General features: G+C 45.3%; 1 protein-coding gene across 2 annotated transcripts; it reads right to left on the reverse strand.

Annotated features, from left to right (window-relative positions):
* Positions 1-237: 237 nt before the first annotated feature.
* Positions 238-13,622, reverse strand: LOC146338963 (uncharacterized). Of its 2 annotated transcripts, none has more exons than XM_084813206.1 (6): positions 13,198-13,622; positions 10,452-10,503; positions 9,356-9,426; positions 2,866-3,024; positions 1,150-1,254; positions 238-653 (listed from the first exon to the last, which is right to left on the reverse strand). In XM_084813206.1, the coding sequence occupies exons 1-6, from the start codon at positions 13,348-13,350 to the stop codon at positions 534-536; spliced, it is 660 nt and encodes a 219-aa protein (XP_084669332.1). In that variant the 5' UTR covers positions 13,351-13,622; the 3' UTR covers positions 238-533. The 2 variants fall into 2 exon arrangements, with proteins under 2 accessions (XP_084669332.1, XP_084669331.1); XM_084813205.1 differs by having other exon boundaries at positions 9,356-9,543.
* Between the last annotated feature and the right edge of the window lie 4,916 nt (positions 13,623-18,538).

The following is an 18,538-nucleotide window of genomic DNA, read 5'->3' on the forward strand; positions in this document are numbered from 1 at the left end:
CTGTATATTGCCCTGAGTTAATTGGGGAAAAGGTGGGGTGAAAATCTAATAAGTTAAACAGACAGTGTCATTACAGAATGTATTAATTCAACCTTTTAAATAAAGCCCGCAAAAGATACCAGACTGCAAAAAGAATTTCGCGGCCTGCTGGAGGTTGGGAGAGTAGGGATGGGGAGTTCTGCCCCACCTGCAGCAGCCTGCTGCATTTCTATGGTGGGCAAGGAGGAGAGGGCGTCCCTCCCTGGGCAGCCCGCTGAGCTTCTAGCCCGGACATAGTCACCTGCATGCAATTACTTGTTCCCTCTGGTGATCAGGCTAGCGCTTAAATACAAGGCTGCATTATTTGTCTTCAATGTCCTATCGCACTTCTCTCCCCTCCCACACACATAAGGATGTTATTAGGCAGTTTCTCTGGAACTTCGTGAAAGAAGAAAGAAAGGGAACATTTTTCTTGTAACTGAGGTATTTTATTAGTTTATTGGAGGCTCTGAGGGCAGTGTAGTAAAGCCCTGAGGCATCAGGAGACAAACACCTCACCAGGGAACTCTGCGTCCTTCCCAGTCTACAAAGGCACCGTTATCCCATTCAGAAAGCATGGGGAGCACATTAATGATTCCTCGCGTGCTCTCTTCCACAGTCAGGTCCCCCTTCCACTGAAAATGAACCAGTCAAGTTATGAAAGAACCACTGCTGCCAAGCCAAAGACCCGTAAGTGGAAGAACAAGGGCTGTGTGCAGTGGGCTGTCCTGCACCACTCTGGGAGTCTGAACCCTGAGCCAACCCTGTGCTTATGCTACTTTTCTACCATTCAAGTGCTCAGGGAATCACCTATTCCCTTCAGTGGGGGCATGGAGATTTAGCTTTGGACCAAACATGTTCCAATCGCTTTTTCAAGATCACCGTTCCTCCATCCCCATATTTACAAATTCTTCAGAAAACAAATAATTTCCAGGTCCTTTTTGGGAACTCAGTGGTAGTTCTCTTAGCATTCCCCCACCCAGATTGCTTAGGCAAGGGTGGGCAACGCAAGGCCCATGGGCCGCATGCACACACCCCCACCTTGTTTGCAGCCCCCACTGCCCCCACCCCGCTGAGATTTGAGGGGGAAGCTGGAAGTCGCCCACCCCACTTAAAGGTTAAAGCTGTTACCTTTGTTAGCTCAGTTCTCACACTGCCAGGATGGATGCAAGCACACAGAATCCCATAGTCTGGGTACTGCAGTGACTGGCACCTGGTGAGCATGTTTAAAGCAGCCTACAGGGAGAAAAAAAACAAAGGGAGTGCATTGGGGGGTTCAGATAAATCACCAAAGGAAAAGATACTGGATTATGTTGTATGACTGGGCTAAGAAAGGAAAGGGAGGCACAGAAGTCAGTAAGAAGCAGGGCGCATCACTACATAATTCCTGACACAAGATCTAATAGCGTGGAGGGAAGAAAGGAAATGCAAGAACCTGGAATGAAATGTGAAGGTTGTGGCAGACTGAAATACCCAGCAATGGCAGCAAATGCTGATACAATGCTTCTACTCCTCAGTGTTAGAGCAGTGCAGAAGCCACGCCCCAAGTCAGACACGATAGGCCCTATTGTATCTAACTTGGGGCACGTCTTCTGCACAGCTCTTAACACTGAGTACTAGAAGCATTGTTTCAGCATTTGCAGTTCTGCTGGGTACTTCATCTGCCACAGTAAGTGCCTGCCCATACAGTTTGCTATAATCAGAAATGATAGGGTTCAATTTCACTATACTGGGTTGGAGCTAAAGACTCCAGCCTCCAACTGTTCTAGTGTTTTATTTTCTTGTTCAGTTCTGTTTGCTTGGCTGTGCAATAAACAAGTTATATTTAGGGCTTCCCAACAGTCAGTAGATTCTGCCTTTTTTTAAAGTGAGGAACATAACACAGCTGATAGTGATAAAGAGCATTTCTTCATGAGGCTTTTATCTTGCACCCTTACCAGGGCTTTTGTATTCTTTGTGGGATTAAGTTTGGATCCTTTACATGTGCCTTTTTGTCCCTGCCCTTCTATATGTTTCATTATACAACCACTAGATGGCACTATTGTATAGCCGAATTGTGCTTTTAACTGTGGCTTCTATGGTGGGATGAGAGAAAATACCAGACTGTGCTCGTTATGAAAAAACCTGCGATAATGGTTGCCAAGGGTGGGAGATGCCCTGGAGAATGACATCATTGTCTAAAGGACCAGCAAACTACCGTGAGTGAGCAATCACAAGTGCATCATAAAAGCTTCATGTAGAAATGCCATAGGTCTGGGACCACAGTAGCCTTTGCAATCTGCCTGGATAGCTCAGCACAGGCAATATTATCCCAGGGGAAATATGTGCCTGTCCTTCCTTGAAGTCTGGATTGGACCCCATGCCTTAAAAAAAAAAGCAGGATTTTGCAGAAATGGTGAGGATATCACATTTTTCCTGAACACAAACTAAGCAATAGATTGTACCCAAGAAACCATGATTATTCCCCCATTGCTGTTGTGAGAAATGTTGTTTCCCTGATGGTTATGGATACCTCTTTCAGACCTTAATTTCTGCCAAACATCAACAGTAATTAGTACCTCCTGCATGGCCCCATCGTTATGGAAAACTAGCAAGACAAACCTGCCCACTCATTGCTGTGCATCATTTCAGGAAATGTGACATCCCTGCAATAGAAGCGCAGCTACAAGGGAAGAGGCGTGTTATGATCCACAAATGAGTCATAAGCGGATCCTTATTGCACACATGGGCATGCGTGTGCACACAATCACGTGCACAGGCCATCACAGAAACCCTCAGGAACACAGCCCAGAGCAGGACAGGCTCCTCCTGTTTCAGAGTCTTTCATTTGAATTTCACATTAAGTACCTTGCTGCAGCGGTAGCCAACATTCTGAGTCTTATCAAACTTGGGCATGAGTTCGATGGAGCCTCCAGAGCTGGATGTATTGATAATGGCTGCCTTGCTGCAGCTCAGCCCCTCCTGGGGACTTCTCTCAGCTGCCATCTTCAGCAGGGGCAGAAACGCCTTGGGGAGACACAGACAGTGGCTGTTGTTACATCCATGAAATACAGCTTTGCAATGTTAAAGAGAAAAGAGTCAAGGCTGGTTGCATAAAGGTGAAAAAAAATAGCAAGGCTTGTGCTTTCAGCACCTTTGAGAACAAATTGTGGGCGTTCTCCTTCTACAAAAGGTTTCTGAGAGCTTCTTCTGTACAAATGGTCCAGCTTCTTCTGTACAAATGGTCCAAGCAGGACCTACAGCAGGGGTGAGGAACATGTGGGCCTCCAGAGGAGGTTGGCCTGCAACTCCCATCAGCCCTAGCCACCATGGCCAATAGTGAGGGATGATGGGAGTTGTAGTCCAACCTCCTCTGGAGGCCCACATGTTCACCATCCCTGACCTTCAGTACCACATTTGCTCTGAGGACAGGAGTTACTTGTATTGAAGTTATTAGTGGATCAAAGGACTCAGAGGTCAAAGAACAAATTTAAATAGAAGCAGGATCACCTCAATCTTTTCTGGATTAAGTTCAATTTGTTTGTCCTCACCCGTTCCATTACCAACATCAGCCACTGATTTAGAACAAGAACAGCTTCCTTGGATTTAGATGGAAAGGAAAGATACAGCTGGGTGTCATCAACATATTGGTCGTCCAAACCCTAAAATTCCAGAAATCTCTCCTATCTGTTTCATGCATATGTTAAGTAGCATGGGGACAAGATGGACCCTGAGGGACACCATAGGCCAACAGCCAGGATGATGAAAAGGAGACCCACAGCATCACCTCTGAAATTGCCTCTCCAAGGAAGACCAAAGCAACTTTAGAACAGTGCCTCCAAGTCCCATCCCAAAGAGACGTCTCAGAAAGATAATATGGTCAATGGTTTTGAAAACAAGGAGATTTCTATTGGGCTTAATTCCCCCCTCCCCCCACTGGCTGAATAGATTCCACTTCTAGGGGAAGTGCATGACGTCAGATGTGACTATGGTTGTGCCCTCTTCAGCCAACTGTAGGTTTCTAAACCAAGCTATCTGGGATCTTTGAATCAGCAGTAAAAGAAACAACCCAGCTCTTCAAAGCCGGTGCACTCCCTCTAGTGGCTGAAAGACAGCACAGCTAAAACAGGTAAGGCAGATTTTGTTCGTGGGAATGAACCTGAGTCCAACTCAGAAGGCTGCTTTGGGGGATTCGTTCAGGCTTTGCAAATGTGCAGTCCCAAAAGACAATTTGTGTAGCTCAAGTCACGCAAATGTTGAATTACGTTAGCTGATATAAAAAGTGACAGATAATGTACGAACTTTAGTGAGCAGTTCAGGCCCCTCTGGAACCCCAACCCTGATCATCCCGAAGTGCCTAGCGAATGCGTCACAGTAGGCCTTTGTAGGTTCCAACATAACCTCCCCAAGGTTCAGATGTCATAACCCCATTACCACTCAAAAAAGCTCTTCCAGGCAGCTCCCCAAGCATGCAATGGAAGTGGAGAAGTAAAATCGCTACACTGCCCTCACCGCTACGAAGTAGGCATGATAAAGTGCCCGGTCATGCTCACTCTGAGACTTGTGCCATTTGTGTGCTAATCATCACCCTGCTCGTTGCATCACCCCAGCTCATTAGTAACCCAGAGAGCCAGCCAGGCTCTGCAGTGCCAGAGAGGACACTTGGGAGCGAGCAATTGTGTCAACAGCCCTAGACATCTCACCATTCCATAGTGAGACCGTAGTGAGTGCCAGCCATGTCAATTCCATAATTCTCCAGGCGGGACCAACTTAATGAGCCCACCACCCCTGTATCAGGGGAAAGCCACCAGTACTATGAACTTCACCAGGAAGTGGGATGACCATGACAACAGGTTTAAAGAGGCCCCCCTCCCAATTCTAGAACACTAGCTTTCTGCTCAGTTGAAAACACCAGGGCCCAATCTACATGGAAATGGAATGAGAAGCACGTTCTGATTTTATCTGGCTTTTCATGGAATCAGCTTTGGTCTGTCAGTGGCATACAAAGCAAGAAAAGCAGAGCATACACCACCTAAAAACCCGCTTTCACAAATCACACAAGAGCGCTTTAAACTGCCTTACTTTGGGGTTGGGCAGAGTTCTGCCAGTTAAAATGAGCATCAACAGCAGAGATGCTGCTCAGTGAATGAGAGAGGCTTGTTCCCCACCCTGTCTGTGCTCCCACTACTGGCCACCCCCCTCTCCTTCCCCTCTGTGTATTCTTTAGTTTTCAGTGTATTGCAATAATGATACCGCAAAATACCGCTGCTGCAGGCTCCCACTACTGGCCGGCCCCTCTCCTTCCCCTCTGTGAAACTGTCCTACTGTAAACAGGAAAAAAATAGGCTAGATAGTTAGTGTGCTACTGCGAAGATTTGAAACAGTGCACCTCCAATTTTCTCAATGGGGAAAAAGATGGTACAGATTCTCAATGGGGGTAAAGCAGGAAGTACGCTCTTCTGAAGGCTAGAAACGGCACATCCTTGATTTTCAAAATGGGAAAAAGATGCGACAGATTCTCAGTGGGTAAATGCTTGTGAATGGAAAGCACCACTAAGTGGGAAAAAGTCTGTGTCCAAAAAGAAGGAATGGGAGGGGAGGGGTGGACCCACCCCTTGACTGGGTCACTGCCAGGTCACAGAAATAGGCATGTCCAGGATTTTATGTGGGGGACAGGCACACTGCAACGGAACTGCTCCAGAGCTGTATTTAAGAAAAACAACACACTGTAACGGCACTCTAAAAATGCACCTTTTCCAGAAGGAAGCTGTGGGGTGGCTGTGGATTGGCGACAACGTCATCTGTCGCAAAGGACCCTGATGTGCTCTCCCTCCGCATTAAATTAGCCGTGTAGATTGGCTCCAGGTCAAGAGTGTGTTCTGCAATATGTGTTGGGTTGATGACATATTGAGACAGCCTGATGATTGGCATGACAACCATAAGTCCCCAGCAGAATTGCCTAAGGCTGCCCCACCCAACAGGGATATTGACATATGAAAAAGAAGGTAATACTAGAAAATATGTAGTGTGACATTCTTAAGAGGGACTGCTGCCCCGTGTTTGTGCATTTTCCCCCTTCAATTCTTAGTCCCCTCTCCCCCCCACTCCTAATAAAGTTTTGTTGGAGTCCATGATGCTTCTTGTGTGAAGTTGGAATATAATGCTCTTCAGCATTTTCCTGAAATTCCCAGTAAGGATGTTGGAGAAATCTGCAACAGAACCAAATGAGGTAGGATTTCATGAATCTGCCCTGTGAATTCCACAGCTGACCAACTTTCTCCTGTCAGGCAGATTCCATGGACTTGTGGACTGATTTTCTACCTTTCCCAAATTTTGCACAAGTTTTGTTGCAGAAAAATATGCAAAAAATAAAAAACTCTGGACAAAAATGCGCATACCATGCATAAGCTAAAGCGTGAAAATGCACATTTGGGGGGAATCTGTGCATGTTTGCACGTGAGAAATTGCACAATTGTGAATTTGTGCAAATTTGGAAACAAAAAAAAATCCGATTCCATTGCTGGATGGACAACAGAACGAAAAGCACCTGACAATCTGTGAAGCACAGATGGAACAGATTTCATGCAATCTGTACATCCCTAATTCCCAGTTCTAAGGATCTCTCTATAGGCTTCCATATGTCAACATATGTAACTCTACGCAACAAAGCATATGCATACACACACAAAGGAAATGGACAGGTGTGTTGTAACAGCGAATGTATCACCGCACTGTGAAGTTCAAACATTGCCTTTAAAAGAGCCGTGCTCTTTGAAGAGATGGTAGATGTGTTTGGCAATGTACATCCACTGTGAAAGGCCTTGAGGGCATAAAGCTCTGTCCTGATCCCTTAGACATCATCAAAGCCAATGCACACATTAGGCATCCTGGAATGCATATGCACACATGCACATTTTATCCAAGAACAACATGCCCCCAGCAGAATAGAGCCCCACCATGAGAAATTTTCTGGATAGACCCCTGATGCTTCTTCTGTCCAAGTGCCAGGCCATCACAACTCTTACAAGAAGAATTCCTGGGGAGTAAAAGGGACTCTCCAACCGCATGAGAAGAAACAAGCTAAAAGGGGGAGTCAAAAGGATTAAATCCTTCAAAATGCTTGGCACTTACTCAAAACCACAATAATAGAAGCTCAGCTAAAATGTATACCACAGGTTAGGAAAGGCAGCACCAAGTCCAAGAGGTCACCGGCATGGTTAACCAGCAGTGTTAAGGGAGCTATTAAGAGAAAAGAGAGCTTCTTCCAGAAAATTGAAGTCTTACCTAAGTGAGGAAAACAAAAGGGAGCACAAGCTTGCACAAAGGTGATGCAAGCAGACAATAAGAGATGCAAAAAAGCATTTTGAAGAGCATATCACTAACAACATCAAGGCCAACAATAAATAATTCTTTAAATATATCAGAAGCAGAGAACCAGCTAGGGAGGCAGTTGGACCATTGGATGACAATGGAGTTAAAGGAGTACTGAAGGAGGACAAGGAAATTGCAGAGAAGCTGAATGAATTCTTGTCATCCACCTTCACTGCAGAAGATATAGGACAGATACCTATGCCTGAACTGATGTTTTCAAGAAGGGGGTCTGAGGAACTGAGGAAATAGTGGTGGCAAAAGATGAAGTTCTCAACCATATTGATATTTTGAAAGCAAATAAATCACTGGGCCCAGATGGTATCCATCCTAGAGTTCTTAAAGAACTCAAATATGAAATTGCTGGTCTTCTAACCAAAATATGCAACATGTCCCTAAGATCAGCCTCTATACCATAGGCCTGGAAGATGGCCAATGTAACACTATTTTTCAAAAAGGGATTCAAGGAGGATCCAGGAAATTATAGGCTGGTTAGCTTAATGTCTGTTCCAGGTAAATTGGTTGAAGGCATTATTGAAGATAATATTAGTAAGCGCATAGAAGGACAAGCCCTGCTGAAAAATAATCAACACAGCTTCTGCAAAGGTAAGTCCTGTCTCACTAACCTTTTAGAGTTCTTTGAGAGTGTCAATAAACATGTGGACAGGGGTGATCCGGTAGACACTGTTTACTTGGACTTCCAAAAGGCTTCTGACAAAGTCCCTCACCAAAGACTCCTGAGCAAACTTAGCAGTCATGGAATCAGAGGACAGGTCCTCTTATAGATCAGTAACTAGTTAAACAACAGAAAGCAGAGAGTAGGAATAAATGGTAAACTCTCCCAATGGAGGGAAGTAAATAGTGGGGTCCCACAGGGATCTGTATTAGGACCAATGCTTTTCAACCTGTTCAAAAATGATCTGGAATTAGGAGTGAGCAGTGAAGTTGCCAAGTTTGCCAATGACACCAAAGTATTTATGGTGGTTAAAACAAAAAGGGATTGTGAAGAGCTCCAAAAGGATCTCTCCCAACTGGGAGAATGGGCATCTAAACGGCAAATGCGGTTCAATGGAAGCAAGTGTGAAGTGATGCATGTTGGGGCAAAAAATCCCAACTTCAAGTATAGCCTGATCAGATCTGAGCTAGCGGTGACCGACCAGGAAAGAGATCTTGGGGTAGTGGTGGACAGCTAAATGAAGATGTCAACCCAGTGTCCAGCTGCTGTAAAAAAGCCAAACTCCATGTTAGGCATAATTAGAAAAGACATTGAGAATGAAACTGCCCAAATCATACTGCCCCTATACAAATCTATGGTGTGACCACACTTGGAATACTGTGTCCAGTTCTGGTCACCACACCTAAAAAAAAGATACCGTAAAGCTGGAAAAGGTGCAGAAAAGGACAAGTAAAACGATCAAGTGGCTGGAGCATCTCCCCTATGAGAGAAGGACACAACAGCTGTGATTGTTTAGCTGGGAGAAAAGGCGAGCAAGGGGAGACATGATAGAAGTGTACAAAATTCTGCATGGTGTGGAGAATGTGGATAGGGAGACATTTTTCTCCCTCTCTCAATACTAGAACCCAATGGGATCATCCCATGAAGCTGACTAGTGGGAGATTCAGGACAGATAAACGGGAGGACTTCTTCACACAGCACCTAGTCAAACTATGGAATTGGCTACCACAGGAAGTAGTGATGGCCACCTGTTTGGATGGCTTTAAAAGGGGGTTAGACAAATTCCTGGAGGAAAAGGCTATCAATGGCTACTAGTCTTGGTGGCTATGTCCTTCCTCCAGTACTAGAGGCAGTGAGCCTTTATACACCAGTTGCTGGGGAACATGGGTGGGAGGGCACTGTTGCACTCATGCCCTGCTTGTGGGTTCTTCGTCGACAGCTGGTTGACCACTGTGTGAACAGAATGCTGGACTAGATGGACCTTTGGTCTGATCCAGCATGGCCCTTCTGATGTTATGTTCTTAAAGAGCTTACCTGGCTCACCTGCAGCGGCCCAATAGTATTAGTGGCATATTCAGCCGCCATGTCCTTTGCATTTTCTGTCTCTAGGGTGGTGTAAAACATAATGCCAGCATTATTCATCAGAAGAGTCAGCCCATATTCTCCAACGTGCTTTTTCACTTCCTCCGCAGCTGCCTTGATGCTCTCAAGATCAGTGACATCTGTAGAAGGAAAGCATCATTGTCAGGATCTTGGGGGTGGGTTGGGGAAGGCAGAATGGCTTAAGGCCCATTTTGCAAAGGCCTTTAAATGGGCAGGCTGTGGTTTCTGAACCCTCAGAAGACCTGCAAGACAAGAGAGTTCTTGTCGGTGAACCTGTGAACCCGTTTGGCACCTTCCCTCATGAGTTCTATTAGACAGCGAGCTGGCGAGGGGGAACAAGGGCCTCCCTGAGCAAGGAGTCCACCGACCGTGAGCGTCAGCAGGGAACCCAGAGAGAACTGCCCGTAAACAAGAATTTTGAAATGAGAAACACGACACAATCACGTTGCCAGAGACTGGGCTCAAAAGGAGGCCATTTGAAGTCCAAGGTACTTTGTTCTTTGTAGAAGCTGAGTGAACACAACACGTAAAGGCATGGCTTCCATGACGAGATGCCATAGCAGCCCAAGGCTGTTGTAGGCCTTTCTTGCAAGCTCCTTTGGACAGGGATTTTGTGAAAAACAGGACTTCATAATAACGAACACCTTTGTTGTTTAATTCATTGGCATCAGTATTCAAATAATCATCCATTTGCTTTCTAATAACAATTTGACACTTCCCTTGCTGTTCTAATTTATATGCTAACGATTTCCCTGCCTTTTCTCCTGATACAAAATATCTTGTCTAGTGCATATTTTTATGAACTTCAGAGGCTTCTAGCATTTCCAGGCATGTGCATGTTGTCTTGCTATATCCAGTTGTGTGTTAATGCATCTTTATTTGCTTTGTTCTTACGCAGCATTTCTAAATCAATCTGCTGCATTGGTTCTGCCTATGGTCCCACACTTGGGGGCATTTCTACATGATTCGCAAGTACTGCTGACAATCACAGGAAGAACACCGAGAACACGTGGAGCTCAATACCTACCTAAGTACAGCAACACCAGATTTGAGTGTTGGGATGCCAACGTTTTTATCTCCTGGAAAAGAGAAGCAATTTTTCCTTGATCACACTGGAATTAGGCACCAGTGGTGAGCTATACATCGAGGCGGATTCTAAAATGCTCAGAGGAAGATGGCAACCAGGACGCATACAGGTGCAGCCTCTGGCTAGAACAGTGTTCTTCACTGCAGGGCCTGAGGGCCAGTGGCGGCTGCCAGTCACTTGACAGCTCTGCCTCTCTTGCTCTGTCATTATCACCTCTATCGCTGCCACCTCTGCCTCTCACTTTGTGTGGCTGCTCACTCTCAGCAGGGGCTCTCTACCCTGGCCTTCCTGTCTGCGTTAGCAGTGGGCTGGCTGCTGTGATCTGGGCCGCCGGAGGCTTCAGGGGTGGGGACCCAGGAGACCTGTTGCTCACCAACTGTATGGAGGTGGTGGGGACAGCAGTCAGCCCATCAGCTATGGCAGGAGGGGAGCCCAAGAGGCAAAAAGCAATGTGGCTGGCCAGCTGCAGCAATGCACCGGGGAGGTGCGAATGCGTGGGTGAGAGAGAGCAACATGGACCTGCACCGGGAGATTTTGCCACCCTGAGCAGAGCAGAGTGCTCTGTCGGAAACGATTCCCTCTTAGGAGCGTAGGGCGCTGCCCCCCAAAGAGATCTCCCCAAGAACTCACACACTCTGTGCGCACTTTATTTTGCCATGTGTGGCAGCTGCGTTTCTCTAGGGATGTACGAAAGTCACTTACCTTTTAACGAAATTGATTCGAGGTGGGGGGGAGGCGCTCTGTCCCTCCCCCCGAAATTCTGGCTGGGGGGGAGGAGCTCCGTCCCTCCCCCCCGAATCCTGGCCGGCTGGGCCCGCAAATGGCGGCGGCCATAGCCGCCGCCGTTTGCGTCCCTGCAGCCAGCCGTGATTGGCTACATAAATGTTTACGTAGCCTATCATGGCTGAGTAAAAAACAAAACAAAAAACACTCGTACGCAAATGGCGGCACCCATGGGCGCCGCCATTTGCGTTCCTTATTTTGGCACGTCTTAGTCTACGTAAACATTTACGTAGACTACGGCAAAAATAAGGGGAATGCAAATAGCGTAGATGGGAAGTGGATAAGGAGTCTGAAAGCTCTCCATTTCTTCCCCAGCAGCGCTGTGCCATTTCGTCCCCCGCCTGCCTTGCCACTGCATGTCCCTTTCCTCCAGTCACACACCTCCCCATTACAACCTCCCGTTTTGCAACCCCCCACAATGAGTTTATAGCTGTGCTGGTCCATTTGCTCTGCAGGACACAGTATAAGGCCTGATGATCTCACTGGGTGTTATGCCCATCAGAGATACGGTGTTGAGGAAATAGCAGGTATGGAACTCTGGCAATTTCTCTGCTACTAACAGCTCTCTAGCCAGAATATTTGTGGTTGTGAAAGGCCTAAGAGTATATTGTAAGCCAGCCACCGCAAAAATCTAAATGCAGATACTCTTAACTTTCCTTGTGACTAACACCTTGAGCGTTAGCAGTTCCTGCACCCATGCAGAACTTCACCACACCCACATGGTGCCAGAATCTGAAGTTCAGCATTACATCAAACAGGCCTATTACTTGGCATACATTTTTGAAGGTCCGTGTATTGCCACCAGGTACTGAATCACACCACCGGTCTTTCTCGCTCAGTATTGCAGTGGTGCAGAACCTGTTTCAGCCAGACAGCCAAATTCCATTTCTGAGATGCTCTCGGGGGCTGAAACTTGAGCACTGGGCAGGGCTGAAAGCAAAACAGGGCAAAGCCACAGGCAAAGGCAGCAGGGCCAGTACTAAAATTAGCAGGATCCTTTAGCTTAAAGCTTTTACTGCCAGTAGTTAAGCCTTAGGAGAAACATGTCAACCTTTGAAAATGAGGAAAACCCTACAAGAAAGCTGGGAAAACAGCAAATGATCAGCTGTCGGGGAAAGGGCTGAGACCATCTGGACGCCAGGCAGGTCAGATTTGACTCATGGGCTTCTGCACCGCTATAGTATTGTCTATTCCTTATTTTGCTCTTATTGTTTTTACAGAAAATTAACCCAGGCACACACATAAATACATATACAAACATACAAATATATAGTAAATATAAAATAGAAACTATTTTAGAAAATATGTAACACCATGAAGCTATATATGTAACACAAAGGTGACATCCAGAATCTTGAAATGTCCTATTCGAAACATAATGAAATCAGTTTTTCTATTGGGGCGCAATCCCTGGTTAGACAAGAAAAATGTCCTACAACTCCCAACATACCATAGCCAGCCAGCCAGCCAGGCTGAAACATTTCCTGAAACTATTTTCTGTCTAACCACGCATAGGACTGTGGCTTTAATCCGTTCATTTGTTGCTCATTCTGATTCCACAAGAAGCAAGCAATCGTCTATACTAGCACGTGCTGCAACAGTGCTGTTCAGATAGCCAGCGAGCCAACCATGACCTCTCCTAAGGCACTCCATTCCATCCCCTCCCCCTGCATACCATGCCCCCTGAGCATAATCTTCATTGGGCTGTTTGGGGACCCTTTCCATCCTTCTAAGATCCTTTTAACTGGAGATGCTAGGGTTAAACCTTCTGCAGCCCCTGTGCTACAGCAACACCTCACTCCCTCCCCACACAAGAATCACCCTGGCAGAGATGCAACAGCATCAGCTACCCATGCAACAGACTTAAACGATGATTCTTCCATGCTACGTTACTGATTCTCACCTTGTTTTTTGATTCATCCATAGTATGGGTCGTAGCAAAGACCCAGTGGGGTGAAGTTGGCAGTGCCAGAAACTGCTTCACCAGACCTAGACCAATTCCTGACCTGGATCCTGTGACCAGGACACTGTCAACGGTGAAATCTGTCGTCGCCATCCTGGAGCTGCAGCTTTTGGCTCCTGCTTCCTACTTGCTTGGGAAGTTACTCCCAATTTTATAATCAGATGAGTTGCTGTTACGTAAAAGTGCAACATCTAGTTGCACCTCCTGCAATTAGATGTTCAGATAAGGTATATTACCAAGTCAATTATATAGCTTCCTTTGCTTTTTAACCAAGTCTCAGGACCGGTGCGAACAGGAAAGAAAACAGGAAGCCGTGGAAATGTTAACGAGATATAGTGGACAGAGTGAGAGAATGAGCGGAGAGTTCCGAATTCAAATCCCCACGGGATGATCTTAAACCAGGTGGGTGACAAGCTAGGCACTGGGGGTTGTTTTGCGAATAACCCCCAGTGTGTGGTTGGGGCGCCTGACAGACGATTGGGCACACCACCCACAGTGTGTAGCTTGTTTCCCCCCACTTCCCCCTCAGTCCTCCACCCAGCTCAGTCTGGCATCCCAGGGCACTTGGCGGCAGAACCCATCTTGTCTGCTGCTAAGCCCCCCTGCAACCATACTGATCACGATCACAGCTTTTTTTTTCAGTGCCCCTTTCCCCTTGGCAGTGCCAGCCCCCCCAAAATGCTCAAATAGAAGTTGGGAGGGGCTGCCACTGCCCCTCCAGCTCCCACCAAGCCCTCATCCTCTCTCCAGCCATAATCTCCTTCATGGTCAGAGCCCCTTTAAATAAAAAAACCTATTTTTCTTTTCTTGTGCAAAAAACGGAGCTGGGAGAAGTTTTTTCGCATGTTCCCAGCCCCATTTTATGTGCGCAAAGGGGCCCTTTATCACTACACAGCTGCAATAATGGGGGATTGAATAGAGGAGGCCTGGATTATACTCGCCTGCTCTCCCGTCTGAGTCCTCCACTTGGCCCTGATATCGTTTATTTACATCCCACTACTCGCCTTGCAGGGCTGATATCGCAGACTGTGCGTGGGATAGAGTGATTTGAAGGAGACTGTTTTGTCGTTGCTTCCTTGGCTCCTTCTGTGTTGCCTCTTTATCAGCCGCTTCTTCGATTGGGCTGGAGACTGGGCTGAAGATATTGTTCATTATTCTTACTATTATGCTTGAGTTCAACACCACTGCAATTGTGGTGGATAGTATTGTTCCTACTTGCAGACCTTTTGCTCTTTCAGCTGGCCTTTCCACTTAGCCCTGTTGCTTTGGAGGCTGGGCTGAAGATGCAGTTACTTTATTCACTCCCTGCTTTTGATATCCCAGGCTGTTGACATAGGCAGTGTGGGATTTGGAGTGAAAATCACTGAAGAGACAGCGGCTTAACAAGATTGATTTTTTATTCTCAGCAGGGCCATAAACTGTACATCGAGTGGACCTGAGTTCTTTGGATGTAAGTCTTTGCTTACTACCTGGTTCCACCTGTTCTCATTTATTGGCATCCTGACTCCTTGACTGAACTTTTCTTCAGATACTTCTGTTTGGAGGCTGGGTTGCAGGTCCAACTTGTTGGGCGACTGTTGAGAACTCCCGGCCCCAGCTCTTCACAGTTGTTGCTTTCCTGATATTCTTTATGACCCTCTAGCTAGACTGGACGGTAGCCATTTTTGAGTTTGTTTTCATACTGTTTTGTAGTGATCTAGCTGTTCTGTTGTCTCATGTTTCTTGGCTGGCCACGGTTGGTGGTAGCTGGGACGGAATTTTATAATCCTTTTGTAACCTGTTTGTTTTCTCTTTTTGGCATTAAACGTTTTCTTTCTGCTCATTTTCTACTTTCTAATGCTATTTCTTCTGTTTTCTATCTAATGACTCGTTCTCATTGTGAATTTAGTTCCTATTCAGCGTCTTCCCCTCTCAGCTCCCTGTTGCTTGTTGTGTAAGGAATTGCCGCTGTATTGCTCCTAAAGCTGTTATCGTTCATGATTTATTTATTTCTAGAACTCGTCATCTTCTCACTCTCACTGAACCTGGCTTCCTGCCCATGATACTGCCATTTCATCCTTACTTTGGGAGACTTAAATATTCATGTGGGTGATGCCCAGGACTCTGCAGCTCTACATTTACTCTATCTTCTTCTTTTCATCTTAACCTCTGGTATGACTCATCCACACATTCCTTTGCCATTGTCTTGCTCTTGGTTTTCCGAAGAATTGCTCCGTCTCTGATCTCTCTGTTGACGAGTTTCCTTTGTCCAACCATCATTTCGTTTCTTTCATGGTTACCTATAATCCTCTTTCCTTATGTTCTGTTTCTCCCTCTGTCCGCAACCTGCATTCTGTTAATCATGAGGCTTTTTCCTCAAGCATTGTCCACTTCTCTTCCTTCTGTTATTTCTGCTGGCTCCTTGGACTCAGCTGTGTCCATTTTTAATTCTTTATCTTCAACCCGTGATAATTTTGCCCGACCATTGACATGAATGCTTCTGCGAGTGAAGTTCCCTTTACTCGTTTTCTCCATTCTTGTGCCTGGGTGACTGAACGCCTCTGGTGGAGGACTAGGGAGTGGGCAGATCATTCATTCATTCATTCATTCATTCATTCATTTCATTTCTATACCACCCAATAGCCAAAGCTCTTTGGGCGGTTCACAAAAATTAAAACCAAACAACACGCAATAAAACAATTTAAAATATATAGAACATTAAAACCACAATATAACAATACAACCACAATAAAACCTAGCAGCAGTGCAGGAGTTTAAAATACAAATTTTTAAAACAGCAAAGCTAAAAGTTTAGAAAGCTAAAATGCTAAAATGCCTGGGAAAATAAAAAGGTCTTCACCTGGCGCCGAAAGGAATACAATATAGATGCCAGGCAAACCTCACTAGGGAGCTCATTCCAGAGCCAGGGTCTCACAGCAGAAAAAGCTCTCCTCCTAGTAGCCACCCGCCTCACTTCCTTTGGCAGGGGCTCACGGAGAAGGGCCGCTGACGATGATCTTAAGGTCCGGGCAGGCGCATATGGGAGGAGGCGATCCTTCAGATAACCTGGCCCCAAGCCGTTAAGGGCTTTGAATGTTAACACCAGCACTTTGAATTGGGCCCGGAAATGGACTGGCAGCCATTTAGGGCTAGGACTAGGGAGTGGGCAGATTATATTCATTACACATTCATTCTTCCTTCTTTTTCTTCTGCTATCTCCTCGGCTAAACAGCAGCATGACTCATCGTTAATTCAGCTGAATGCCAGGCATCCCCAGCGACTTTTAATTCTCTTTTAAAGACTGTCCTGCCATCTCTTCCTCCCTCTCTTTCGGCGAATGACTTTGTGCAATGTACCTCCTTTACCACACCTGTGGTTATTATATCATCACCACTTATAAATTATATCATCACCACTTATAAACCCTTATAAATATGCTTATAACAGCAAGTGCTGATTCTAGCTCCAGAATTTCAGTACCTGTATATTCTCTCAACCTCTTCCTTGAGACAATACCTTGGATCAAATGTGTGTGGAAGGATTACATCAACTATAACCCCAGCAACCACTACTCTTCTGTTTTTCTCCCTTTTTAAATAGAAAACCTTTCTATAAACCTTTATTAGAATGCTGCCACCCTCCTCCTCCTCATGAGGAGGGAATCTTCCATTTTTGTGTGCCTGAGTGAATGTAAATTCATAGGCTATGGCTGATTTCTTTCCAAGTTTCATCTAACCCTTTTTCTGACAACTACCGAGACCGAGAATGGCGTGGTTTGAAAGAACAAATAAAAAATGAATCTTTATTTACAAGGTATAAGACGTTTCAATGCAATTTAAGTTTTATGTGATAAAATTATTGTTTCAAGTTTCATTCCGTTTTTAACTGGCTTGCTTCCTGTCAAGTCAGCCATTTAATGTGCTGGCTAATGGCTACACTTCATCTTCCTTTCCCCTTTTAGTTGGGGTTCCACAGGGTTCAGTTCTGGGCCTGCTGTTGTTTTCTCTCTATATGTTATCCTTAGGTGATCTTATTCAATCTCATGGCCTCCAATACCATTTGTATGCCGATGATACACAGTTATATCTTTCATCCCCAGATTCTTCTTCTGAGGTTCAAGATTGCATTTAAGCATGTATTTTGGATACCTCAGCTTCGATGCTTCATTGTCATCTAAAACGTAATATGGCAAAGACAGAATTGCTTGTTTTTCCTCCCAAGTCCTCTCTCCAACATACATTTTCCATTACTGTTAATGATGTCATCATTCTCTATCCGGTTGAGGAAGCACATACTCTCGGATTCATTTTCGATTCCTCTGTTTCCTTTGTTCCACATTATTGAAGCTCTAGCCAAGTTTTGTCATTTCTTCCTGCATAATCTTGCCAGGATTCAGCTGTTGTTATCTGTCTCTTCTGCCACGTTTGTTCATGCCCTGGTCATTTCTCGTCTTGACTATTGGAGTCGTCTCTTGACTGGTCTTCCTTTATCTCATATTCATTCTTTGGTTTCTCTTCAGCACTCTGCCGCTAAGAGTATTTTCTTGGCCCGTCGCTTTGATCATCTTACTCCGTTTCTGAAATCCCTTCACTGGCTCCCTGTTCAGTCTAGGATTCAGTACAAGCTTCTTCTTTTGACTTTTAAAGCTTGTCATGGTCTAGCTCCTCCTTATCTTTCAGCCCTTATTGCGCATCACAGACCTGCTCGCGTTCTTCGCTCTTTGAATGCCTTGCTCCTTACCCAACCAAGGGTTTCTACTTCCCTTGCCTGGCTCTGTCCATTCCCTGTTGCTGGTCCTTACTCTTGGAATTCTCTTCCAGAGTTTTTGTGGACTGTTGGTTCAATTACTGTTTTAAAATCTGTTAAAAACCTCTCTCTTTTCTAACACTTTTGAATTTTAGTTTAGATTTTATTATAATTGGTAATGTTAATTATTTAGCTGTGTAGTGTTTTTCTGTGCCTGCCTGCTGTATTCCCTTCCCCCCCCCCTTTGGTTTTATTTTGTGATTTTATTCGAAAGCATGCCTTTGTGGCAAGTATTTCCTGTCCTATTGTTTTATTTATTTATTTATTTATTTATTTATTTATTTATTTATTTATTTATTGTTTTGAACTGTTTTTATTGTATGTTGTACATCTCCCAGAGTGGCTGGGTGACCAGCTAGATGGGCGATTAATAAATTTAATAATTAATAGTTTTATTCTGTACAGTGCCATGTGCAATGATAGCACTATATAAACAAACAACAACAAATTATCAGTGGAAGCTGGTGGTTCCAATTTTGGTGGAGCTGTAATTCCA

The sequence above is a fragment of the Heloderma suspectum genome, chromosome 8 (genome assembly GCF_057233095.1).
Source record: "Heloderma suspectum isolate Gila_16-S chromosome 8, 16-S_ref, whole genome shotgun sequence".
NCBI lineage: Eukaryota > Metazoa > Chordata > Lepidosauria > Squamata > Helodermatidae > Heloderma > Heloderma suspectum.